Source organism: Tauraco erythrolophus, chromosome 8, assembly GCF_009769465.1.
Source record: "Tauraco erythrolophus isolate bTauEry1 chromosome 8, bTauEry1.pri, whole genome shotgun sequence".
Taxonomy (NCBI): domain Eukaryota; kingdom Metazoa; phylum Chordata; class Aves; order Musophagiformes; family Musophagidae; genus Tauraco; species Tauraco erythrolophus.
This window is the reverse complement of record NC_141472.1, coordinates 22,480,113-22,501,592: the sequence shown is the minus strand read 5'-3', so window position 1 is coordinate 22,501,592 and position 21,480 is coordinate 22,480,113. Positions and strand designations below refer to the sequence as shown.

At 37.0% G+C, this 21,480-nt stretch overlaps 1 protein-coding gene across 2 annotated transcripts in view; it reads left to right on the top strand.

The window, feature by feature from the left end:
• The window catches only part of UBR3 (ubiquitin protein ligase E3 component n-recognin 3), a 123,060-nt gene that overhangs the window by 2,542 nt on the left and 99,038 nt on the right, over positions 1 to 21,480 (top strand). For both annotated transcript variants that reach the window (XM_086615503.1, XM_086615502.1), the window contains exons 2-6: positions 11,501 to 11,640; positions 12,022 to 12,180; positions 13,934 to 14,077; positions 14,677 to 14,726; positions 20,098 to 20,164. In XM_086615503.1, the coding sequence (XP_086471629.1) occupies positions 11,501 to 11,640; positions 12,022 to 12,180; positions 13,934 to 14,077; positions 14,677 to 14,726; positions 20,098 to 20,164 (560 nt within the window). The remainder of the gene's footprint in view (positions 1 to 11,500; positions 11,641 to 12,021; positions 12,181 to 13,933; positions 14,078 to 14,676; positions 14,727 to 20,097; positions 20,165 to 21,480) is intronic.

Genomic DNA, 21,480 nt, shown 5'->3' with positions numbered 1-21,480 from the left:
CAATTAAGTGAACTAGAAACTTTGTTTACTGCACAAGAGAAAGTTAAGCTTTTTGCTTAACACCGTTTTGCAGTTGGCTTGAATTGCTTCAATGCAGCGTGTTTAGATAAACTGATTTAACTTTGTGTATGCAAATCAATTGCACAATTACAAAGGTAATGCTTTACATGTTGAAGTTAGGAGGCCTTCATGATAGATTCAGGAAACTGGAGTGTGTCTAGCCTGATATAACCTTGGCCACCACAGCCTAGGCTTCTATTAATAGCTGGGAATCAAATGTGGAGCCTACTTACGAACTTTATCTACCATCTGCCTGCTCAGATACATATTTGTGTAGATACTGTATATGAATATTAAAATAACAGTAGTTTGTTGGATTTTGTTATCTGGTCTTCATGGTCTGAGTTTTTTGATTTGATGCGTCTTAAAAAATATGACTGATGAGGTCTTAGTTAACTGATCTGCTGTAAAGGAAGTCTCTCCAGCTTACTGTCTGGAATATCTTTTCATTTTCTTTAGGGTGGCTAATGTAAATCTAAGGATGGTTTGGTCTGGGATATAAGGATGTGTGTGTTAATCTTTTATTACTAATTAAATCTATAATTTACTTTTTAGAGATAACTGAGTTTAATTTTTTATTTCTGATGCCTTTATTTAAGGAAGCTGGAATATAGCATAATAGATGGATGCTGATTTACTTTAGGTACCTTGTGTAATTCTTATTTTAGAAAAATCAATTTGTCACACTTCTGAACCTTTTAATCCCCATGCAAATTTCAGTGGTTTTGATGATTAATTGCAGTTGGTCTGAGCTACTAGAATGCATCTTAGACTTTTAGCAAATGTCTGAGTTTGTAAATGTGGCTGCTTGTCAAAGTATTAAAAACTCTACCTGTGGCAAGGTTTGGTAGATTTTTAAGATCCAGTGATATGTCAGTAGGTGAAAATAGTTTGTAGTCCTCTGCCATATGGTATGTAGCCATAGGCAAATGAAATTTTGCAGCTCCATCAGAGATAATTAATAATGTTTTGAAGGAGGCAAAATCTGCAATTCTAAAGCATTTGTAGTAGACATATGCTTGGTAGTTCAACGGGCAAGCTCATCTGTTGGAGGATAAAAAAACCCATGCAGTTGGACAGGAGGAGGTTCAGACTGGAGTATTTTTTGGTTGGTAGATGATCTTGTGTTATAGTGAAACTTGATAGTTTAGAAAATAAGCTTGAAGAAATCAATATGCCATGTGGTTATAATCAGAGTATAATTAGTCAGTAATCTGTTACTGATGAGTACCGTCTTGTTCCGATTCCCCTTTAAGTCTGTAGACAATAACCTGATATACTAGAGAGCCTCTACACTTTGGCTGTTTCGTTCCCCCGTGTCCTGTTTCTGAGTATGCCTCACTGTGTGTTGACTTATTTGTTAAATTAATCATGTGGGAAGCAGATGTTTTAGTGCTGCATTACAGTACAAGGAGAAAAATATCTCCATCAAGGGTTGCATATCCTGAAAGGCAAAAAGCCAGGTTAAGAATTTCATTAAACAGGCGTTTGCATTGATGTTTGCTGTGTATTTGATGATTTCATGGTAGTTATGGCAACCAGTGGCTCCACTGGCGTAGAGCATTGCCTTCTCTTATGACTTGTATCAAAGGGTCTAAGAAACTATTAATTTCCACTTGCGACAGTGGGCCATTTCTTTATCAGTAGGTGTGTGTGAAGTAAAAAACTCTAAAGTTACAAGAAAGGTAATTGTTACAGATTAATGTTATATGCCATATGTTCAAAAGCACCTTCAGGTACCTGCCTATAAGCTTTCTGCAGTCCTGTCTCCAACGATCTATCCTCACCTTTCCATTTAGCTCTGTGTCTTAGAGTGTACATCACTGTAGGTTTCATGGAGATCCTATCAGACTTCTCTCTCTCCTTCCCCCTCCCCCCCCCCCCCCCCCCCCCCCCATTATGTCTCTCTTGAGGACTGATGTATCGATGAGATCTACCATGATCCCTTATGAAGAGGCTGGAAGCAATTCTCTTTGCCTCCTCGTGCTGCCAACAAGTATGAGAAGTATATTCTTAGTTTCTTGCCTGCTAATTTTCCTCTACTTTAATTTATTTAGAATTGCCTGGGTTTTTTTGGTGCATTAAAGTGTTTGCACCCAGTAAGTATTATTGAATAGTTTTAGTCAAATTGAAATTTTGGACAGTAGATACCTGATATTGGTGACCTTTGCTACTCTGTCCCGATATCCTTCTTTCCCTCCTTCTGACTCGATTCCTTATTTTATCCCTTTTCAGAGACACTTCCTTGCAGGAACTCGTTTCAATAGAAACGGCCTTGCTGCGCTGTTTGGGAGCTATGGAAGAATATGTTCTGTTTCTTGTACTTTCTGTTGCTAAGTAAGAGTGAAGGACCTTTTTCCTATTCCAGACTTGAAAAAATTTTAACAAATAGAGTGACAATAAAAAAGCAAGGTTGCTGTTGAGAAAGCTATTATTAATAGCTACTTTTGGATGCATTCTGTGCATGTTCATCAGGCGAGACCTCTCGTATCATCTTGGGTTGTAGCAGCTGTGATCCGCTTAAGATCAGAAAAGTCAGATCTGCTTGTGGCTAGGTTCTGGGACATACAGGTAATAATTATTTTACTGGCATTAAGTAGATTATGTGATTATTTTATGGAGTGTCTTGCAGCAGTAAATCACCTGTTTAGTATACATATAGCATGTTGCTTGCTGCTTTGAGGTTGTCCCTTCCAGTGTGACTATCAAGTGTATTCTGTAACAGCAGACAAGAAAGCTTCAGTTCTCTGGGACCCAGGCTAGGTTTGGTAACGCAGCCTCAAGGAGGGAAGGGTGCCCTTTTGGACCTTTCTTCAAGAAGTTGCTGAAACAGATGCTTTATCAACAGGCTGAGGCCCTACATGTTGTCAAGGAGTTTAGCCTCTGAGCATTATGAAACTATGTAAAACTGTCCTTGTGCTCGGCATTGTTGGGCTGGTACAAATGGCGTTCTGTAGGATCTCTTACCGACTCCATGCAGCTTCTCTACTTTTGAAGTCCTTTGGGCTACCAAGGGCTTCTGGCTGAAGGAACTGAGGAGAAGTCTGAGCTGTGCTGCCTGCTAGCTTGGCATGAGAGTCCAAATAAACCCATGGTCATGTACTTCTGGTGGAGGCGACTCTTCAGAACAAAAACTCCACTATCTGATCTTCCACATACAAGGTACAGGAATTCTTACTGGGACTCATGCTGACCACAGCATTTCAAAGAACCACAGTTATGGTGCAATAAGTAATTGATTCCCTCTGCCCTCCTTCCCACCTCCCCGAGATGTAAAGCTCAGTATTTTTGTATTGCTGCTTAGAATTCCACAGTAACATTCAGTAGCTTTTGCAGAGCTTCATCTTAGGTCTTATCCTTGGAAAGCAAAAAATATTTCAGGTTGATGTGGTGGTGAAGTCCATTGTGACATATAGTCAGCTCACAAACCTGCCTATCTTGATTTCTCTTAACAATGTCTCTAATTAGGACTACATCAGCCTCTAAATTATTTGCTGCAATTTTTTCCAAATGGTTGACAGCCAAGTGATAACTTTGCATTGCTGCTTTTAGAGCTGTGGCCTGACTAGATGCCATGGACTTGTACATGCCTCAGGAGTAACATGCAGTTGTTTCAAAGGTGTCAATAAGATACTCAAATGTATCGATATGATACATAACTTTAAACATTTAGAAGCCTGAACTCTGGCTGTGTTTAGTCACTGAACAAACTTAAAATAGATGGTGGTTCCATCTCAAAGCTTTTGCTGATAGGGCCAGTCTGGTTTGAAGAACAGAGCAGTACTCCGAAGATTGAGCTCACAAGATATGACTGCCGTATATCTTGCCTTGTCTGAAATTGGCTTATTTGTTGTGTGACTTGTCTATCACTTTGTGTTATACCTTGGCATATATTCAATTTAAGAAGAACTGGTGTTTTGGAGGTCTGTGGAAACAGACTTGTTTAGATTTGGTCTAACCGATGTTGATTTTCAGTTCCTTAGCTTTGATCCTACCAACTTCTAAAGTTCCTTTTATTCCTTTTGTGAAACTATCAACTGTCCGGGATTCTAAGTTTGCTATGTCAGAGTGGAATGTTACTTGTTTGGTACATATCTGATCTGCACAGAACTATCAATGGATCTGTTGGCCACGGAGTAAACATGATTTTGAATGTTTGTGGAACACATTCCTAAATAACTTTTGTCTCTTAGATCTTTCTTAATGACAATTAATATATGTTGATTGAGAATTCGAGCTATTCTTTCTTATGACTTGCAGAATATCAGGATTTTTGTACTTAAAAAATATTGTGGAATGGTATCTGACAATAGGCAGGTGATTTTTAAATACTAGTATCCTAGGTGCCCTCCTGTATGGAGAGTTCTGGTGGTAAGCTTTGAAAATAATATGATGAATTTTCTTTACACTGAAGTAAGAGATGGCCATTCAGGCATTAGAATAACAAGGACTATGTAGTGAACTCGATTGCCTTCATCAGAATGCATCTTTCCTTTTCTGCACAGTGCCTGCAATGATCATAGCTCTGTCGTGAGACACGTGGACACTTACCTTTCCGAGAAAACTGCAAATTACATCACCTTGTCTGTTGGAGGCCTGACAAAAATGGTATCTTCAGCTTAAGTTGACAACTTTTATTAAAATCCACACATCTTACTAAAATTCTGAAGAAATTAAGGTTGTTTTTACATTTATGTAGCGCTGTGCCGTTGCCTAGAACTTTGTCAGATGAAGTATCTGGGCCAAAATATTACATGCGGTATGTTTGACCTGTTTAAATTTTCCTGGGAAAGTTTTCTTAGCCAGAAAAAATATTATTGTTAACTCTATTTTGGAAACTTGATTTTTGTTCTTTAAATAGAAGATGTACTGTCCATGTGCGTTAAAGCAGATAATTGATGGAACTCTGAAAGCAAACCAAGCAGGGAGACTGTATGTGAACTAATGGTTTGGGAAGAGTGAGAGGAAGAGTCCTCTGATGAGGACTCAGGACCAGATATTCTATTTGCTGGTCTGCTTGTCCCTCAGACCTGCTTTTGAAGTCAGCTGGGAATTCTGCTTTGTGAATGCTATGTAAGGCTAAGAACTATGAAAAATCGGATGCCAAATATTATGAAGGTAAGCATCCACAACTAGAATATGCATTGTATCTTAATTTCTCTATCATCACGTCCATATTTGAAAAAAAAATAAATGGATGATACCTTTGGACTCTGCTGCAAAAGAATTTTGAATGTAAATATTTTTCTTTTGCGCTTTTTTAATATTAACCTTCATGAAGATTGCTTTTTGGAGTTGGATTTGAAGAGTAGTCTCGTCAATTCCTTCCTCAGTACAGTGAAATACTAATTTAACTGCTTATTTAAGAAGTACTGTTCCTTTTCTCAACTGAAAAGGTTGCAGTTCCTGTTAAACAAAATGGTTACAGACTGTATGCATACATACAAATGCATGGATAAAGATAATTTTAATAATCAACATTTCTGTTAATAGTGTAACTGAGACCTTTTAACTTGTCAGGGCTTCACTTTGCAATCACAGTGATGTTTGAAAAAGCTGCACCAAAGAGAACGGGTATTGTATTTGTAAGTTAGCGAGCTGTGCGTCTGTTATTGTACAAGTGTATTTTACATTGTGTGTAAATTGAGGCTTTTCGCTCAAACTAGGTAGATGTAAGCTATACTTAGATACAATTACAGTGCAATAATTATATCCGGAGCATCCACCCTTTTTATAAAGACTATTTTTGCAGCAGAAGATTCTGTTACTCTTTTGAATTACTGTATTGTATATCAAAATGCTCAGATAAAACAACTGTGGGTCGTTTCAAACATAGGCTCAGCTTCAGCTCTACTCAGAAGTCCTGTTCCTTCTCATTCTCACTGATATTCTAAGGTCTTACGTTGAAACTGCCAAATCTGCTTTCTGATTGATAGTGGGTACTTGTATACTAATGAAAGTCATTGTAGGTTTATCTACTATGTGAGACGTTTACGTCTGAGTACTAACAGAGAATAACAGAAATGCTCTTCTGCAGAGCTGCTTTGTCTGCTTTTTCTTTGAACTGGAGAGCTTGCTTTGCTGGAGGGTGCTCAGTGTAGCTCTGAGCACCAAGGGAGCTTCTGGTGACTCACTGCCTCCCTTCCTGCTGTTCTGCAACAATTGGAATAATTTCTAGTGGTCTAATGTGTGATTTCTAGCCTCTTAACCTGGCCAAACAGCTTTGTCATGAAGGCATAGAGCCTGGAAAGATGTCCTTTTAAAGATGTTTTTGTTTTTGTTTTGTTTTATTTTTCTTGAGAAGCCATTAATTCTTTTGCCATGTCCTCTGCTATTGACTCTACTTTGGAGCTTTCCTGGTTAGAAGGGTTAGACTGACATCTTTCCAGTTGGCTTTGCTTCTTACTGGAGTCCCTAATAGCAGAAATGCAAGTGTTCAGTTTTCTCTCTGAACGCCTCTGTAGCTTGCAGCTTTTGTGAAGAGCAGAAGAGCTGTCGTTCCTCAGGCCTTGAAGTCAGTACCACGTTGATTCACTTTTGGAAGCCTGTTTGGCAGGTAAAAGGAATTTAACTATTGAAACTTAATTACTAGGGTGTGAGGGGGAAACATGCAAAACTTAATTTTCAGAGGAACAGTTAGCTTATTTATCTGCATTTCTTCAAAGTTACCATTGTGTTGTTGGTTAGGGACAGTGGATTTACATAAAGCAAGGATATGATATAGCAAAGCCCTGTTTTCTAATCCTGATTATGCGAGTTATATTTTGTTCTGAATTAAGATTTGTTTTAATATGTGAACAGCAAAAGCAGGAAAAAACACTTAAACACTCTTTACCAGTACCTAAAAAATTAAAAATCAGTTCACAAGAACTCTGAGAGACAGTTGTAGCACTCAAGGAAGGTTTTGCATCTTGCATCTCTTTTGTAGGTTCAGTGTATGTGAGAATAGTATTTGCATGTTAGTTTTCTAGTGGGGACAAAATGCATACTCTTTTTAAAGTGTATCTTGAACTCTTATTTACAAAACTCTACTCATTTTGTTTGAATACTTACGGAACATTACCTGACATGGCTCATGTGGTATACACTATGAAATGTGTGCAATGCCTTAGATAAAAGCTCAGTTTAGATATGACTTACTGAGTTGAAAAATCAAGTAGAGGTTTACTTTCTTTGCTTAGGAGTTGATATCCAGTAGTTTTCATTTGATTCCTGTCGCTTGAGTCCCAGATTCTTGTCCCTAAAAGCTTCTGTCAAAGTCAGGTACTCACAGCACTGCAGTACTGTAAGACTTAGGAAAATGGGATGCATTCGCTTGATGGCTTTGTGATCTAGTTTAAAACAAATGATTTTTAAACATGGGGAGACGGGACAAAATAGTGAGAGAGAAGTGAGGGTAAAAATAGTCCCTCTGTGTATGCATGAACTTATGTCAAGTTTCTGGAATGCAACTGAAATTTGAGACACTGTGGGATGTAATGGAAGGAGGGCTGAGCGAATGTTCAGAACCTGTAAAGGTGTGGTCTGGCTGGTACTGAAGGCATTTATCAGCTGCTGTAATAACTGGGGAAGTGTAAAAATTCTCCTTTGAATATCTACCTGATCTCCTGGTTGGACAGCATCCTCCTACATTTTTTGTTTGTGTTTTTTTGTTTTGTTTTTTTTTTCTCTGTGTTTTGCTCAGTGTCGGGTGAACAAGGAAAGGGATGATGACAGGATGATGTGGGGATTTCAGTGTGATCTCCAAGGAGGCAAGTTTGTGAGTGTTGGTGGATTTAAGCTGGCTCAATTAAATTTTTATTTTTTTTTTCCTGTAACTAACTTTTGTCGGCTCAGCTCTGAGCTGGTTTAACAGAGGATCAGTCAAGTGCCAGTGCTGGAGCAAATAAGAGGACTGAAGACAGAACTGTGACAGGACTGACCTAGTTGAACTTAGGCAGTTGTGAAACTGTAGCTTAAAGGAAAGGAGTTATTTTACCTGAAGTCACTTCTAAAATACATTTTGGAAATTCATAGTAGAATTTATTAAAGATGGAAGTAGTAGATGAGAGCAGAATGAATCTGGAAAGTCTGAAGTGAAGGTTGGTTGGAAGATGTTAATGTTGCTTATGTTAATAACACCTGATATTCCTTACTCATGTAGATGTCAACAGTGTTCTTCTACATCTTAAAAATAAGGTATTAATGCAGCATTAGGAAATTTCAGGAATTATATTTAAAGTCATGTGGGCAAGCTCTGTTTTTATTTGATTGCAAATTACTGTATTATTCTCTCCTTTTGCTGAAATTAACCTTGTCTTGTTGTGAGAAAGCAATTTCAAAGGTAGGAAACCACATAGAAATCAAAACCCAGAATATACTTTTGAATGAGGAAAAGAATAAGGAAATAAGATGATGATTTTGTCTCCACTTAGACCTGTATGTTTTATCTTAGTACTTCTATGTTAGACCTTCAGTGAGATAGGGCTTGACTATCTTTGGCTAATAAATGGGCACTCTCACAGAAATATTCCTATTCTTAAAGCTATTGTAGTGTCATAATAAAAATATTTACAAGAAAGACTGTATAGCACAAGAAATATTAAGTACTAAAGATTAAATAGGAGCTACAGGCTTGTTGGAAAAAAGTACTTTGCGATATTGAAGTAATGTAACAAAGCTTAGATCAAGGTGAGCAGTCAGTTATCTAGTCTGTCTTTCTCTCCGTAGTTATTTTTGGTTTTTAGCTGCTTTAGAAAATGTATTTCATATCTAGTTTATATCCACCTTTCATTACTCCCATTAGAGACTTCCGTCTGCTCCAAGTGGTGGATTTCTGAGGCTCAGTATTACCGGGGGAGATTTGGAAGATGCTTCTTTTTGTTGCCCATTAAATCCCTATTTTGATAGTCTTTGGAGCGTTTTGAAATGTACATTTATGTAGACAGACAATTCTTTAACTGATGCTATGGTGAGGAAGCTCTTTTAGAAGAATAAGGAACTGATTATGGAATAGCTTTGTCTGCTGTCTGTCCAGCAACTGTGTAACCCATTGGAGAAGTTTGTCACAGGTGTCCCATTCTGTCTCTGTGGGAAGTTTCAACGTGTTTCTTCCTTGGCACAGCTTGGAGTTCTGGCTCTTCTTTATTTAAAACAGCTGTTATTTTGACTTTGAAGAACTTCCAAGTCATTGTCTGGTATTTTGGTCAATATTTGTAGAAGAATTGTATAGCTCTCTGTAAAGGCAGTAGAGCTTTGAGCAGAACATAGTGTGTAGGTATTTCAGGATTGTGGAAATACCATATGGTGCCAGGATTGTTTTTCTGTAATTCAGCATAAAACAGTGTCTCATGGGTGAATATTGTAAGCTTGTGCTCAGTAAGATTTCTTCAGCCTGAGCATTGGCTTTCTGGATCATTGTGGCTTAGATTAATTCTTGCACTTGAAATTCAGTGTAGCAAATAGCTTGTCCAGTAGCAAGTCATGTCAGTAAGGACGTATTCTGGGATCCTTATGTACCCGTTTCTAGTTGTTAGTTAAGAACAACTACAACAGTATGATGATTTTGGGCAAGGCTTTAATACTGTTGCCTTTGAACCATAGATCTAGATTATGGCTCATCTTGTGCAATGATACTGGCGTTCATACTTTAAGGTTTAGGGCCTGGTATCTAGAAATCGTTCCCTGTTTGGAACTGCTGTAATTTGAGCGTGTGGCAGTGAAAGGACGTTTCCTTACAGTGAATTGAATTTGGCTTTTCCAGAACCTGTATTAATATAGTAATATTAGCACACTTCATTAATCAAGAGTACTTTCTTGGGAATCTCAAGAGAAGACATGATTCATAACCTTCAGCTACAGGATATGTTAAATTGGGATAATTAATCCTTAGGCTGATTCACAAGTGATATGCTGGCATAGGCTTCTTGGGGAGCAGAGCTTTTTATTTTCTGCGGAAGGAAACCTTGTACTTAGCAGAAGCTGGGATTCAAAATTACTTCGTGTGTGAGACCACGGCTCCCTTAGCCTGCGATCATAACCAGTGAACACGTCTTTTGACTGAATGCAAAATACATGGAGGGGACCAGTAAACTATTTTAAAACACACTGCATAGTAATTCTTTCCTTGTGTGTCTCTTAAGTCTCTGTTTGCTTGTGCTCTCTTCTTATAAAGATAGTGGTGAAAGAGAAACCAAATACCTTTAAGATAATAAATGAGGTACCATATTGCAGCACAGATCAAGCCAGACTTTTGATTTGTGGCAGTTCAGGTTTCTGTATGTGGATGAGACAAAAGTGAATGACAAAAGTATCCATTTAGATACTAGCTTTGTGGCTTTCTTTTATTTGCTTTTTCTCTTGAAGGTGATACTTTAATGGTCCTCAAAGAAGAAAGGCTTATGTTATAGAAAGTAGCAGGCTTCTTCTGGAAAATATGGCATAGCAAATATAGTAAAGACATGAATAAATTCAGAAAACAATTTTCATATTTAAACAAAACTGAATCCATTTCTGAATCTTTATGTTGAAAAATTGCTGGTAAAATCTGGTGAATCTTTCCAGTAAAGTTTGGTCTTCTGTGATGTGTTTTTAGACTTTATTCCTTTTTAGCTTCTTTTTTAACATGGATAAATAACTCTTTGATGTTGGTAAATGTCCTTTCTAAAAATAGATTGGGAGCAGAAAAGTATTCGGTGGCTCTTGAGTCAGGCTCATGTTAAGTCAGTGGGAAATCATTCTGTGTGCTCTAATGGGGTTTGGCTCAACCTCATGTCATTGTGCATTAGCCAAGCCTCAACTACTACCATACAGGAATTTTCCAAAGAAGAAATGTGTTCTTTTCTTTTTAAATGAAACAATTTGCACGGTTTTTACAGGTCGTTTCTATCATCTGTTGATAAATAAATTTTAATTGCTATACATTTGAAATAAATACTGATCCTGCAAGCTTTCATGCTTTTGAAAGTTTTTTCATTAAAACATCTTTGACAAAAAAAAATATTTTTTTTGACAAAAAGTTGTTAAAAAAAGTCATTAGCTGATCGAGAACTGGAATAATCAGGCCAGCCTCTGACTATTTCATGGAAAGGAGAGGAACTGTTTTAGTTAGATATTTTCAATTAGGCTGTTTAGAAATCGGGAGGTATGTCTTGATAAAGAAAAATTCAGTGTTGTTCTGATTGTTGAATGGAAAATGCTTCTAACATGTATGGGAAGAAACTGGGATGTTAGATATTTGATCTTTGAGAACGGGAGAAAAAATTGGCAACTTTATAGTTTGCTGGCCTCAGAAGCAACACGGTTTTGAACATAACAGTTGGAATTTCAGAATGCCGTTTCCACACCACCTTTAATGTAAAAGTGTATAGTCTCTGAAAAATGGAAAAATTAGTGGTTTTCTTAGTATCTGTTAACTCTGCTGAGCTGTGCTTGGCTAACGTTTTTCTCATCTGTTTTGTAGGTTTTGTAAAAGACACCGGATTAAGTCAAATTCAAATGTTCCATGTGTCCCGAAAGGCTTGTTGATGATGTCAGAATTAGTTCTTCCACAGTTCATCTTTAGTCTTATTCAGCACTTAAGAGAGGGGTATAATGAGCCTGGTATGTTCTAAATTTGCATATTTCTAGCATATTTTACCATGGTGCTATCTCTTGCTTTGCAGTCTGTGAAGACAGAGTGCATGAACACATGAATGCTATTTATAGTTTGTGTCATTGAATTTTGTGCATCTTTGCCTAACCAAGTTCCTGTCTGGCTAGGTGATTTAAGTTTGTTCTCTGCTGAAGAGCTGCCTAGTATTGTGTTGAGCTCTTCCAGAAAATGAAATCAGGATTAATTTTAAACTTGTATATGAGAATTTTAGAGCATTATGAATATATAAATTAATGTCTTTCGTGGTAGTCAGAGCGGTTCTGCCTTGTGCAGGTCTTGGACGAATTACATTACATTTACACCAAAAGTTCTTGTTATGTGCTTTTCAGCTCTTGATCTGCCATCCGAGAAAGACCTTCATAAAATCCTCCAGGTTTTGGAGCCTCATGTTTCCTTTTTAGAAGACTTGACCAAAATGGGAGGAGCAATGCGATCAGTTCTTACCCAGGTTTTGACTAGCCAACAGTTCTACAAAGATCTTAGCTCTGGTATGTATGTGTTATTTCTAATAGTTAAATTTTCAAATTGTGATGAATTTAAGGGCATAAGTTTTGTTTATCACTTCAGTTTCTGCATGTTTTTATTTCACTTCTCAAAACCTAAAAAAATGTGTGTTTTTAAGGATATTTCTGTTGTTGTTGGTAGAAGGGAGGTGGGCTTCAGGAGTGACTAGAAACATTTGTTATTAAGGTGTGTAAGAGCAAACCTGTGATCTTCTGTGTCCCAGATAACTGTGTAAAGATACATAGTTTCAGAAGAGTTTTTATAAATCCATTCTCTTTAAAGTTTTAATTAATCCATTCTCTTTAAAGGAAGTGAACACGGCAGCTTGGTAGTCCCAAATAAGGCCTATCAAGCTTGTTCAAAGGGGAGTATGTCTAACTTATTTTGGGATCTGCTCTCACAAAGGTTACTGGAGGAGACCTGAATGGCAAAAGGCCATTGTCTGTCCTGCAATTCTGTGCAAAGCCTTTTTTCTTTTTTTTTTTCTTAAGAAAAATCTGCCCCACCTCCAATTGTTTATACTGTCCTCTACCAAATCACAATGAATCTGAAATGTTGAGCAGTCATTATTAACTTCAAAGCACCTGGTATAAATTAACTCCATTTTATTTTCTGATTAGAAAGTGGGGTTTTTTGAGTCCTTTGCATAGTTTCTTTGCATAGATATGACACAAGTTGTAATTACTGTAGATTTAAGTTGCCATAACTGGCTTGGGCAGCAGCTAGTTGAAAAGCAGGCAATCTCCAAATCTTTATTTGAAAGGAGAAACACTTAGGAAAGATGCCTGAGGGACAGTTGTCTTTATTTCCTTCCTCTTTTTCTCTCCTGTTTAATACTATTTTAATGGGAGAAATTTAATGACTTCTCTTTTCCTATACGTGATGGATTTCCTGAGGTAGAAAAGTGGAGAGGTAATGGGAAGTAAGGCATTCCTATCTGTACTCTGGCAATGGCGAATGTGTGTGTCTGAGCAGGTACGGTTTTTGGGCAGGCAAAGCAAAGAGAGGGATTTTGGAGCAAAACCTGCCCTTCTGACTTTGAATGCAAAAAGTGGACAGCGAAGAAGATACTGTCATCTTTTTCATGTTTGCTTTTCCTTAAACACTTGACATAATTTGCTCCTCTAAAGTTTATTTTTTCTTTATATGACAAATGTGTTGAGGTTTCTTTAGTCCGTTTCTTTGTGGAACATTTTATATCCTGAGCATGCAGTGTGACTTTGCTTCATCCAAGAGTTGAAATGATGATATCTTCATGATAATTGCTGTTAATTGCAGTTTTTGCAGTTCAAAACCTGAACTTAGAAAGAAAAAAATCCAAATATTAGAATTTATATATGGTGTGTTATCATTGCTGGTTTTTTTGTTGGTTTATTTTTTCCCATTGTAAATTGTAGGTCCCTGTCCTTTCTGTCCAAACCTAACTGTTTTGAAATATCAAAACAAATGTGGTTTTTTTTTTTTTGCTGTAGTGTTAATGATGACAGTGCTGGTAAAATAGAAATGAAGTACATTAATCAGAAGAAAACACTGTGTTGGAGGGCAAAACCTGAGAAATTTCCGGTCTTTTGGATTTCAGTTCATCAGTTGGAAAAACTTTTTAGCTTCTACATCTCATAGTTGCACAGCTTATTAAAACATTGTGGACCATTTTTCAGATTTCTTGTGTAGAGTATGAACTGTATGAACCAAGTAGTTGTTTTTGTACTTTAATGCTGTTTTACATACGTATTCAAGGTGTTGGAGAGAATGCAGGTGCACAGAAAAGTCATGAAAAGTACCTCATCGCTTTGAAAGGCTCTGGACTGGCGTTTCCTGAGGATAAAATTGCATGTGGTATGCAGGAACAAGGAGCTGGAACTAGCACATTAGCAGTTCAAGGTTTGTGTAGAAAAATATTTTAAGACTTGATTATTGCTAGTTTTATATAAGCTGTTCTTTTAGTTTATTAATTAAAAAAAAATCTTAATGGAACTTAAGGAGTCACCTGTTTAGTGCACCACTAAATTATAGGACTCATTTTAATTCTGTCAAAGCTAAACATATTAACTTTTTGTTGCTAACATACTGTGCTTCACTTCCCAGTCATAGTATTAGTGGAATTTGAGTAGGCAAGATGAAATTGCTCGTAGTGGAATTTTGTCACTGCAACTAAGTTAAGCCACTTATTCTTACAAAAGTGCTGTGGATTTTTTTTTTTTTTTTTATCACTATACATTGTCAGGGTTTTTTGCAATTTCTGAAAGAACATGTCTCCATTAACTCAATACATTGAAGTTCTGCAATGGAACATACTTGCAAATCCCTAGTTTTGTATTGCTTGGAAATCTTACTCCAACTTCTCAGTCCACTGCTGTGTATCTTTTAAAGAAAGTTAGTGTAGTGTTTCATTCCATACTGGCTCATTAAATATCATAAAATACTCTCTTTTCAATATAAGACTTGTGAAAGGAATCTCTGAATTTTTTTTATTTCAAAAGGTTTAGCAGGTGCTACAGCAACATCAGGACAAGGGGATTCTTCAGATGAGGTGAGACTGTTTTTAAAGACTATAATCAACTGCAATGGAATATTCAATGGAGAGAATGCTTGCAGCCAAATCCCACAAGCCTTAATTCTTCTGTCTACCACATATTATCTCCTTTTAATAATTAGAAATAGTGGAGATATATAGAAATAGATCTCATGCCTTTGATTTACTAAGGATCTCTTGAAAAAGTCCTTGGTTTTGCTTATACTATTTCAGTTTAATTTATGTATGTAATTTAGAAGAAACTTGTGTAGGTAGTTCAAAAGTCACTATCAAGTAAATTGGGCTTAATTAAAGCAAACTTCAAGCATGTGGTGCTGTGAATGGTGTTAGCAGTTTTTGACACTTGAGAATCCAGCTGAACTGGTGATAGCAGCAGGGAGAATTTCTCTGTAGATAAACTCCCATGTGTCGACTTGACCTTACTTAGCAAACACATTGAGTGGGAGTGAAAAGGAGGGAATCTCCTTTTAGATTGAACTGTAATGAATAAGTGGAATTTAATGAACGAAGTTATATTCTGGTAGAGTTACTTTATCCATTTATCCTCTTTTTTTTTTTTTCCCTACCATTTAAAACCTCATTTCAACTAGTAAGCCTTAGCAGCCATTCTGGTAAGGTAGTATAACAAACTTTAAAGTATTTGAAGTATAGGTTTTTATAGGATTTTTGCTTACATTGAATTCGATGTGAACAAGTGTTGAAATAAAAACAATTGTTTGAGTATGTCTAAAACAGTTGTATGACATGTTTGCCTCTCATGAGCACAACAGCATCTGTTATGCTTTCAGCAGTGCTATTTATAATTTGGCATTTTTCAAAGTATTGCTGCTTGTTTTTTCACCATCGCTTGACAAACAAACAAACAGACAAAAAGGAAACCAAACCCACGAAGGACTGCTGACAGTATCGCTTTTAAGGCCCATGAAAGAAGGCAGTAAAAGTTAATAACCTCAGGTAGTATTTTTAAATAAACTTGAAATGGCTTAGCATGCTGACTTTTCTTCTGGAAAATAAGTTCAAGAGGGAGGTAGATACAGACATGTATTTTAGGGAGAAGGAATTTTTATCAGGAAAAGATAATTTTTTCAAGGAAAAGATATTTTATGAATAAAAAAGGGAGGAATTGCCGCAGCTGCATTATAGCTTGCTAGTTAAAGATACCTGTTTTCTAGAGAGATTTTTCTTTCTGATCTCCAGGATATAAATATGAACATAAGTATTTTATTATGATACCACAGATGTGATTTTTCTAAATTGAAATTCTGCATATACTCACATACTTGGAATAAGTTTTAACATGTTAATTACATTATTAACATGCATCATAAAAAAAAAAAGCACAAGACCCTGTTTTGAAATCTGTATTTAGAAAATTTTTAAAAAAAGAATGAGGAAGTAACATGCAGATAAAACAATAAGCACTCAAAATTAGTTTTTTTGGTATATATTTTCACTTCCGAATCTTCCTTTCATATCCTTCACATTGATACAGCGTGGGATGCAATTAAAAATGTCAAATGTTTCTTGATATTTTTTCTTTTTTAAACCAAAACAACCTCAGTTAGTGGCATCTCCAAAGAAAGCTATTGTGTTAGTTTATAATCTTTTTTTTAATCATGGTCTGCTTGGCAAATATGAATTGCTGAAAAGAAAGTCCAGTCTTTTTATCTGAAAGCCAAAATAGAACTGTGCATGTAGAAGACTGAAATGCTTATTAGAAAAATGATGTTACTAGAGAAATGAGGAAAAAGTTAACTTGTTTTATGACTTCCCTTCTTCTCCCTTGCCCTTCTCTGAAAGTTTCAAAGGGCATTTACAGCTTTTTTTAAGCCTTATTATACTTTTACAGCAGAGTAAAACTATTTTCTAATTAAGAAATGTGGCAAGAGTACTCTTTCAACTGGATTTTCTTCCTCTAGTGTTTACGATGAATGTAGACAGGTTCATGTTCTTTCTTACCAAGTCTTAAAGGTAGCATTGTTTCACAGACGCAAGGCTAGATTACACAGATTTACGTAGGCTACAAATCAGAGCAGTGTTGCTGCAGGGAACTAAATAGCTTGAAAAGTTTTGCATAGTTCAATATTTAGTTTCACTTCTACAATAGTAGATGGCTCTAAGCTAAAAAGGAATCTGAAGGATGGATGTATCTTGAGATAGGTGCTGTGGGTTGTTTTGTTTTGTCCTCCCCCCGCCCCAAAACAGCATAGGCTCACTTGTGGTTTGCTTCTCAAATGGTTTGTGTCCACTCTGTGGTATTTTGGAGAGTACTCATCATTAGTTTCCTTTATTAGCTTTTCTTCCTCATGTTTGCTGTTGTTGAAAAGGAGAAAAAAAGACTATCTCTAAACCTGTCTTCCAATTTAAGAAGTTTTTATGTTCCAAGGAATCAAATAAAAGCTGTTCCATGAACGCATTTGCCACACTGCTGAATAAACCTTTTGTACTGGATATCTCTATTTGGCTGCCCTAGTACTTTATTGAGCACTGAATGCCTTATTACTCAGTTAGAGTTATTGACTCCAGTGACTGTTTAATGTCATTGTACAAAAATCTATGTATAGTATCTAATATTACATAAAGTTTATTATCTGAATTTACAAGAGATGTGGCACACCTTAGGCATATTGCTAAATATTCTGTTATGTAAAGTAAATCTACATAGATCTTTGCTGTTATCTGGGTATATTTACACAGCATTAACCAATGAGTAAAAATAAGGTATTCTACATTTGCTTGCTCATTCCCTTACTCTTTATTCTTGATCTTGGCAGACACCATGTGACCTAGCACCCAGTAGCTCAAGGCTGTTAAAACTCCTGCACTTGACACTAAGATTTCATAGATTTCTAGGTTGGAAAAGACCTTAGAGATCATCGAGTCCAACCATCCCTAATCCCCATTAAACCATATCCTCAAGTAGATCATCCACCCTATTCTTAAACACATCCAGGGATGGGGACTCAACCACCTCCCTGGGCAGCCTATTCCAGTGGCTGACAACCCTTTCAGAGAAGAAATGCTTCCTAACATCCAACCTGAATCTCCCCTGACTAAGCTTATGCCCATTTCCTCTTGTCCTATCACCCATCACTAATGTAAAGAGCCCTTCCCCCACCTCCCCACCATCTTTTCTCAAGTATTTATAGGCCGTAATCAGGTCTCCCCTCAGCCTCCTCTTCTCCAGGCTAAACAGCCCCAACTCCCTCAGCCGCTCCCCATAAGTTTTATTTTCCAGCCCCTTGACCAGTTTAGTCGCCCTTCTTTGGACTCGCTCCAGGAGCTCAATATCTCTTAAAGCGAGGGGCCCAAAACTGGACACAATATTCCAGGTGCGGCCTCACCAGTGCTGAGTACAGGGGCAGGATCACTTCCCTGCTCCTGCTGGTCACACTATTCTTGATACACGCCGATATCCCATTGGCCTTTTTGGCCACCTGGGCACACTGCTGGCTTATATCAAGCCGGTAGTCAACAAAGACCCCCAGGTCCTTCTCCGCCAGGCAGCTCTCCAGCCACTCTTCCCCGAGCCTGTAGCGATGCTTGGGGTTTTTATACCCCAAGTGAAGGACTCTGCACTTGGCCTTATTAAAGCTCATGCTTTATAATATATTATATATTTATTATATATTAATATAATATATTATTATATAATATATTATATTATTATATATATTATAATATTATAATATATTATTATATAATATATTATATATTTAATCCTACCTTACTGAAGCAAAGGAAACCAACTGTCTAACATTATTGGGGGGGGGGGGGGGAAGAGTTCTCAAGACAGTGCTTCTCAGAAGTCACTCAATTTTTCTTCTTTTTAGTGAAATCACTTCAAAAGTTGCAATGAAGACTATTATGTTTAAATTTTTCTCATACTGTAGAAGTGGAAATGCATTTTGTTTACCAGAGCAGTGTTGGAGGCTAGAATCCGACACATTAATCACAATTTGTATACCCAAATGCTTTATTTTCTGGTTAATGCCCCTCTAGCAACTCTCTGGATTAACTGAGGCTGCTGGAGAGGTGTTGAGACCTCCAGCTATCAGCTTTCTAGCTATAGGAATTTAGATTCCTTTTCTTCAGGGCAGGAGACTTAAATTGCAGACTCCCACAGTTGACTATACTACCTCAGCCGGTCTGATTTTTGCTTTAGGGTACTTGGCACCTCTGAAGGGGAGTGGGCAGTGGCAGCATCCTGAGAACTGACTGGGTCCCGATTGAAGTACAAAAGTAGCATGTCTTCACAAAGACCACAGAACATCTAACAGTTCAAATGTGTGTCCATCTTAAAATGAATTTTCACATGAAGGTGATGAAAGGGTAGGAAAATTCAGACCTTTCATTAACATGATACTTTTGGTCAGTCCTTATGTGTAAAGTATGAATAATCTTTCTCCCCAGGAAGGATAGTCACTTCTTGAGTATCAGGTTCTTTATCATTCCAGTGACGTTTGGAAGTAAAATACAGCATTTGTTTAAAGGAGAAAGATATTGATGACTTATTTTTAACAGTAGATATGTGTTAATTATCTCTTTTTTTATTAGATCCAGTAGGAATCTTTATTTCCACTGTTTCATTAGGACTACCGTCATTAGTAGAGATCCATGCATCCCATAATGTAGTCCTGTAATGTCACGTTCTTTTTTAACATCCAGTGTTAGATTTTGTGAAGTGGTGGTGATGATATTTTTAACTTGCATTGCATTTGGAACCTTTGCTGGTTCGTTTGCAGAGTGCCTTGAAAGCTTCAAATGACAAGTGCCTGCATAAAGTGTTTGCATTATTCTGAAGGGAACAAGCAATTAGAATTCAGCAATTAGAATTGGCCTCTTAAAGGTGTCAAAAATACTTTATTCTGGGATCAAAACTTTATATTGATTAGAAAATGTCTATTTAATTGTCTGAGATGCCAAATTTAGTGGCTGATATGTTGGCTGATATTTTTTTAGGAAGCAAGAAGCCCCAAACTCTACAGATGAATATGGTGAAACCTCGGCTGTGCAACAGTTAGAAACTTTGTAATGTTAAACGTTTATGTAGCAATCAGTTTCAGAAATCAAAGCAGGTAACCTTACAAAATTAATTCAAGTAGTTGAAGACGTCTGAACTTGCAGATGATAATGTTGCCTGTAGGGGAAAAAAGGCAATTTAAAAAAATAGTTTTTTTTTTCTAATGAGTTGCATGGAGTCCATGGTTCCTGTAAACAGCAGAAGTATTTTCTGGTAAGAGAGTATATTCAGAACTTTTCTGTTTTAGCTTGTTAGTTAAACCAGAATTTTGAGAGTGTACCAACTTTTGACAATAAAATTCTAAATATACAATGATCAATTTTTTAAACTCTTCCCCTACCCCAGGAGGACCAGGATGGTAGCCAAGGTGTGGGCAAGCGCAAGAGGGTGAAACTAAGCAGCACCACCAAAGGTATTTATAAAGTACTGATCTCAGTTTGTCATATTTCCTTTATGTCTATCTTAAAAATTGTCTAGGAATATTCATTCACTTCCCAAGCACTGTAGTGCTGCATATGACACAGCAAATTTGAAAAGAAAAAAACAACAAACCAAACTAAGTGAAACTGTGGTAATTGGCAACCTTGATTTCCCTTGAGTGAGTACTGCTGTCTGGGACTCTGACCAGTCGTTTTGGCACCTTCAAATGTCGTAAGTTGACCTCTAAAAATTCATTCCATTTCCACTGTGTGGTTGGCAAGGTTGCAATACAGCTTGGCAAACAAGTTTTTGAGGTATTCGTTCTTAACAAGTTTTTTTCATTATGCCACTGTACAGTATGATTGTGTTGTCAGCCAGGCAAGAATGGTTCTCTCTGGTTCTGGTACATCTTTCTATACTGTTCTAGTAATGTTTAAGAAAAGAGACACTAATTAAGTCTCCTTTGCACTCCATTATTTTCCTACGTTGAAATTAGTCCTCTGTGCAATTTCTAGTCCAACTTGAGCAGTGCTCACATTGAGATCAGTGCAAGTTTTAATTCGAGAATGACCATAGGCTAGAGACAAGGTAGCCCTATCCTGTGTGTGTCCTTGATGTGTTTTTGTGCTAAAAAGTGTTGAAATAATAATATTAGCTCTTATTATTAAATAAAGAACACCTTTTTTTGTGTTGTGTTTTTTTTTTTAAATATGAGTAGAGGAGACTGACATAGGAAGCACAAAGAAATTGCAAGCTCTGAGAAAAGAACATTTGAGTGAAAAATTGTGGTGAAACTTGGAATAAAATCTCTGGAAAGGCTTAGGAGTGAAGGTTTGGAACTGGAATTTGAAGTGCAAGGGTTCACAAAGTCAGTAAAAAGGTATGAAGGTGTTGTGAGGAGTATGGGAAAGTAAGATCGATTGTTTCTAGTGGTTTCAGATTGAAGGGAAAAGATTGGGAAGCTGGAAAAGCAGACAACTAAATGTTTTGGCAGTGGTGATGTTGAGAGGTGATCTTAGAAATGATGTGTGAAAGATTGTGGCAGAGAATAATGTGGAAGAGGTGATAGTTTTGGAGAAATGCAGGAAACTTACATCTAAGAAAAGCTCTCTTACTTGAATTTTAGAGGCTATTAGCTTGTCTAAAAGATAAGTTGGAGTCAGGTACTGCAAAAAAAAATGCTTAACTGATTATGGGAAACAGACAGGGAGGTAGCTCATGTTGAGAAGCTGCTGGATCTGAAAACCTGTATCAGCAGTGGCATATCAGGAAAAGGGATACTTTAATTCAACATTTCATTTCCCCCCA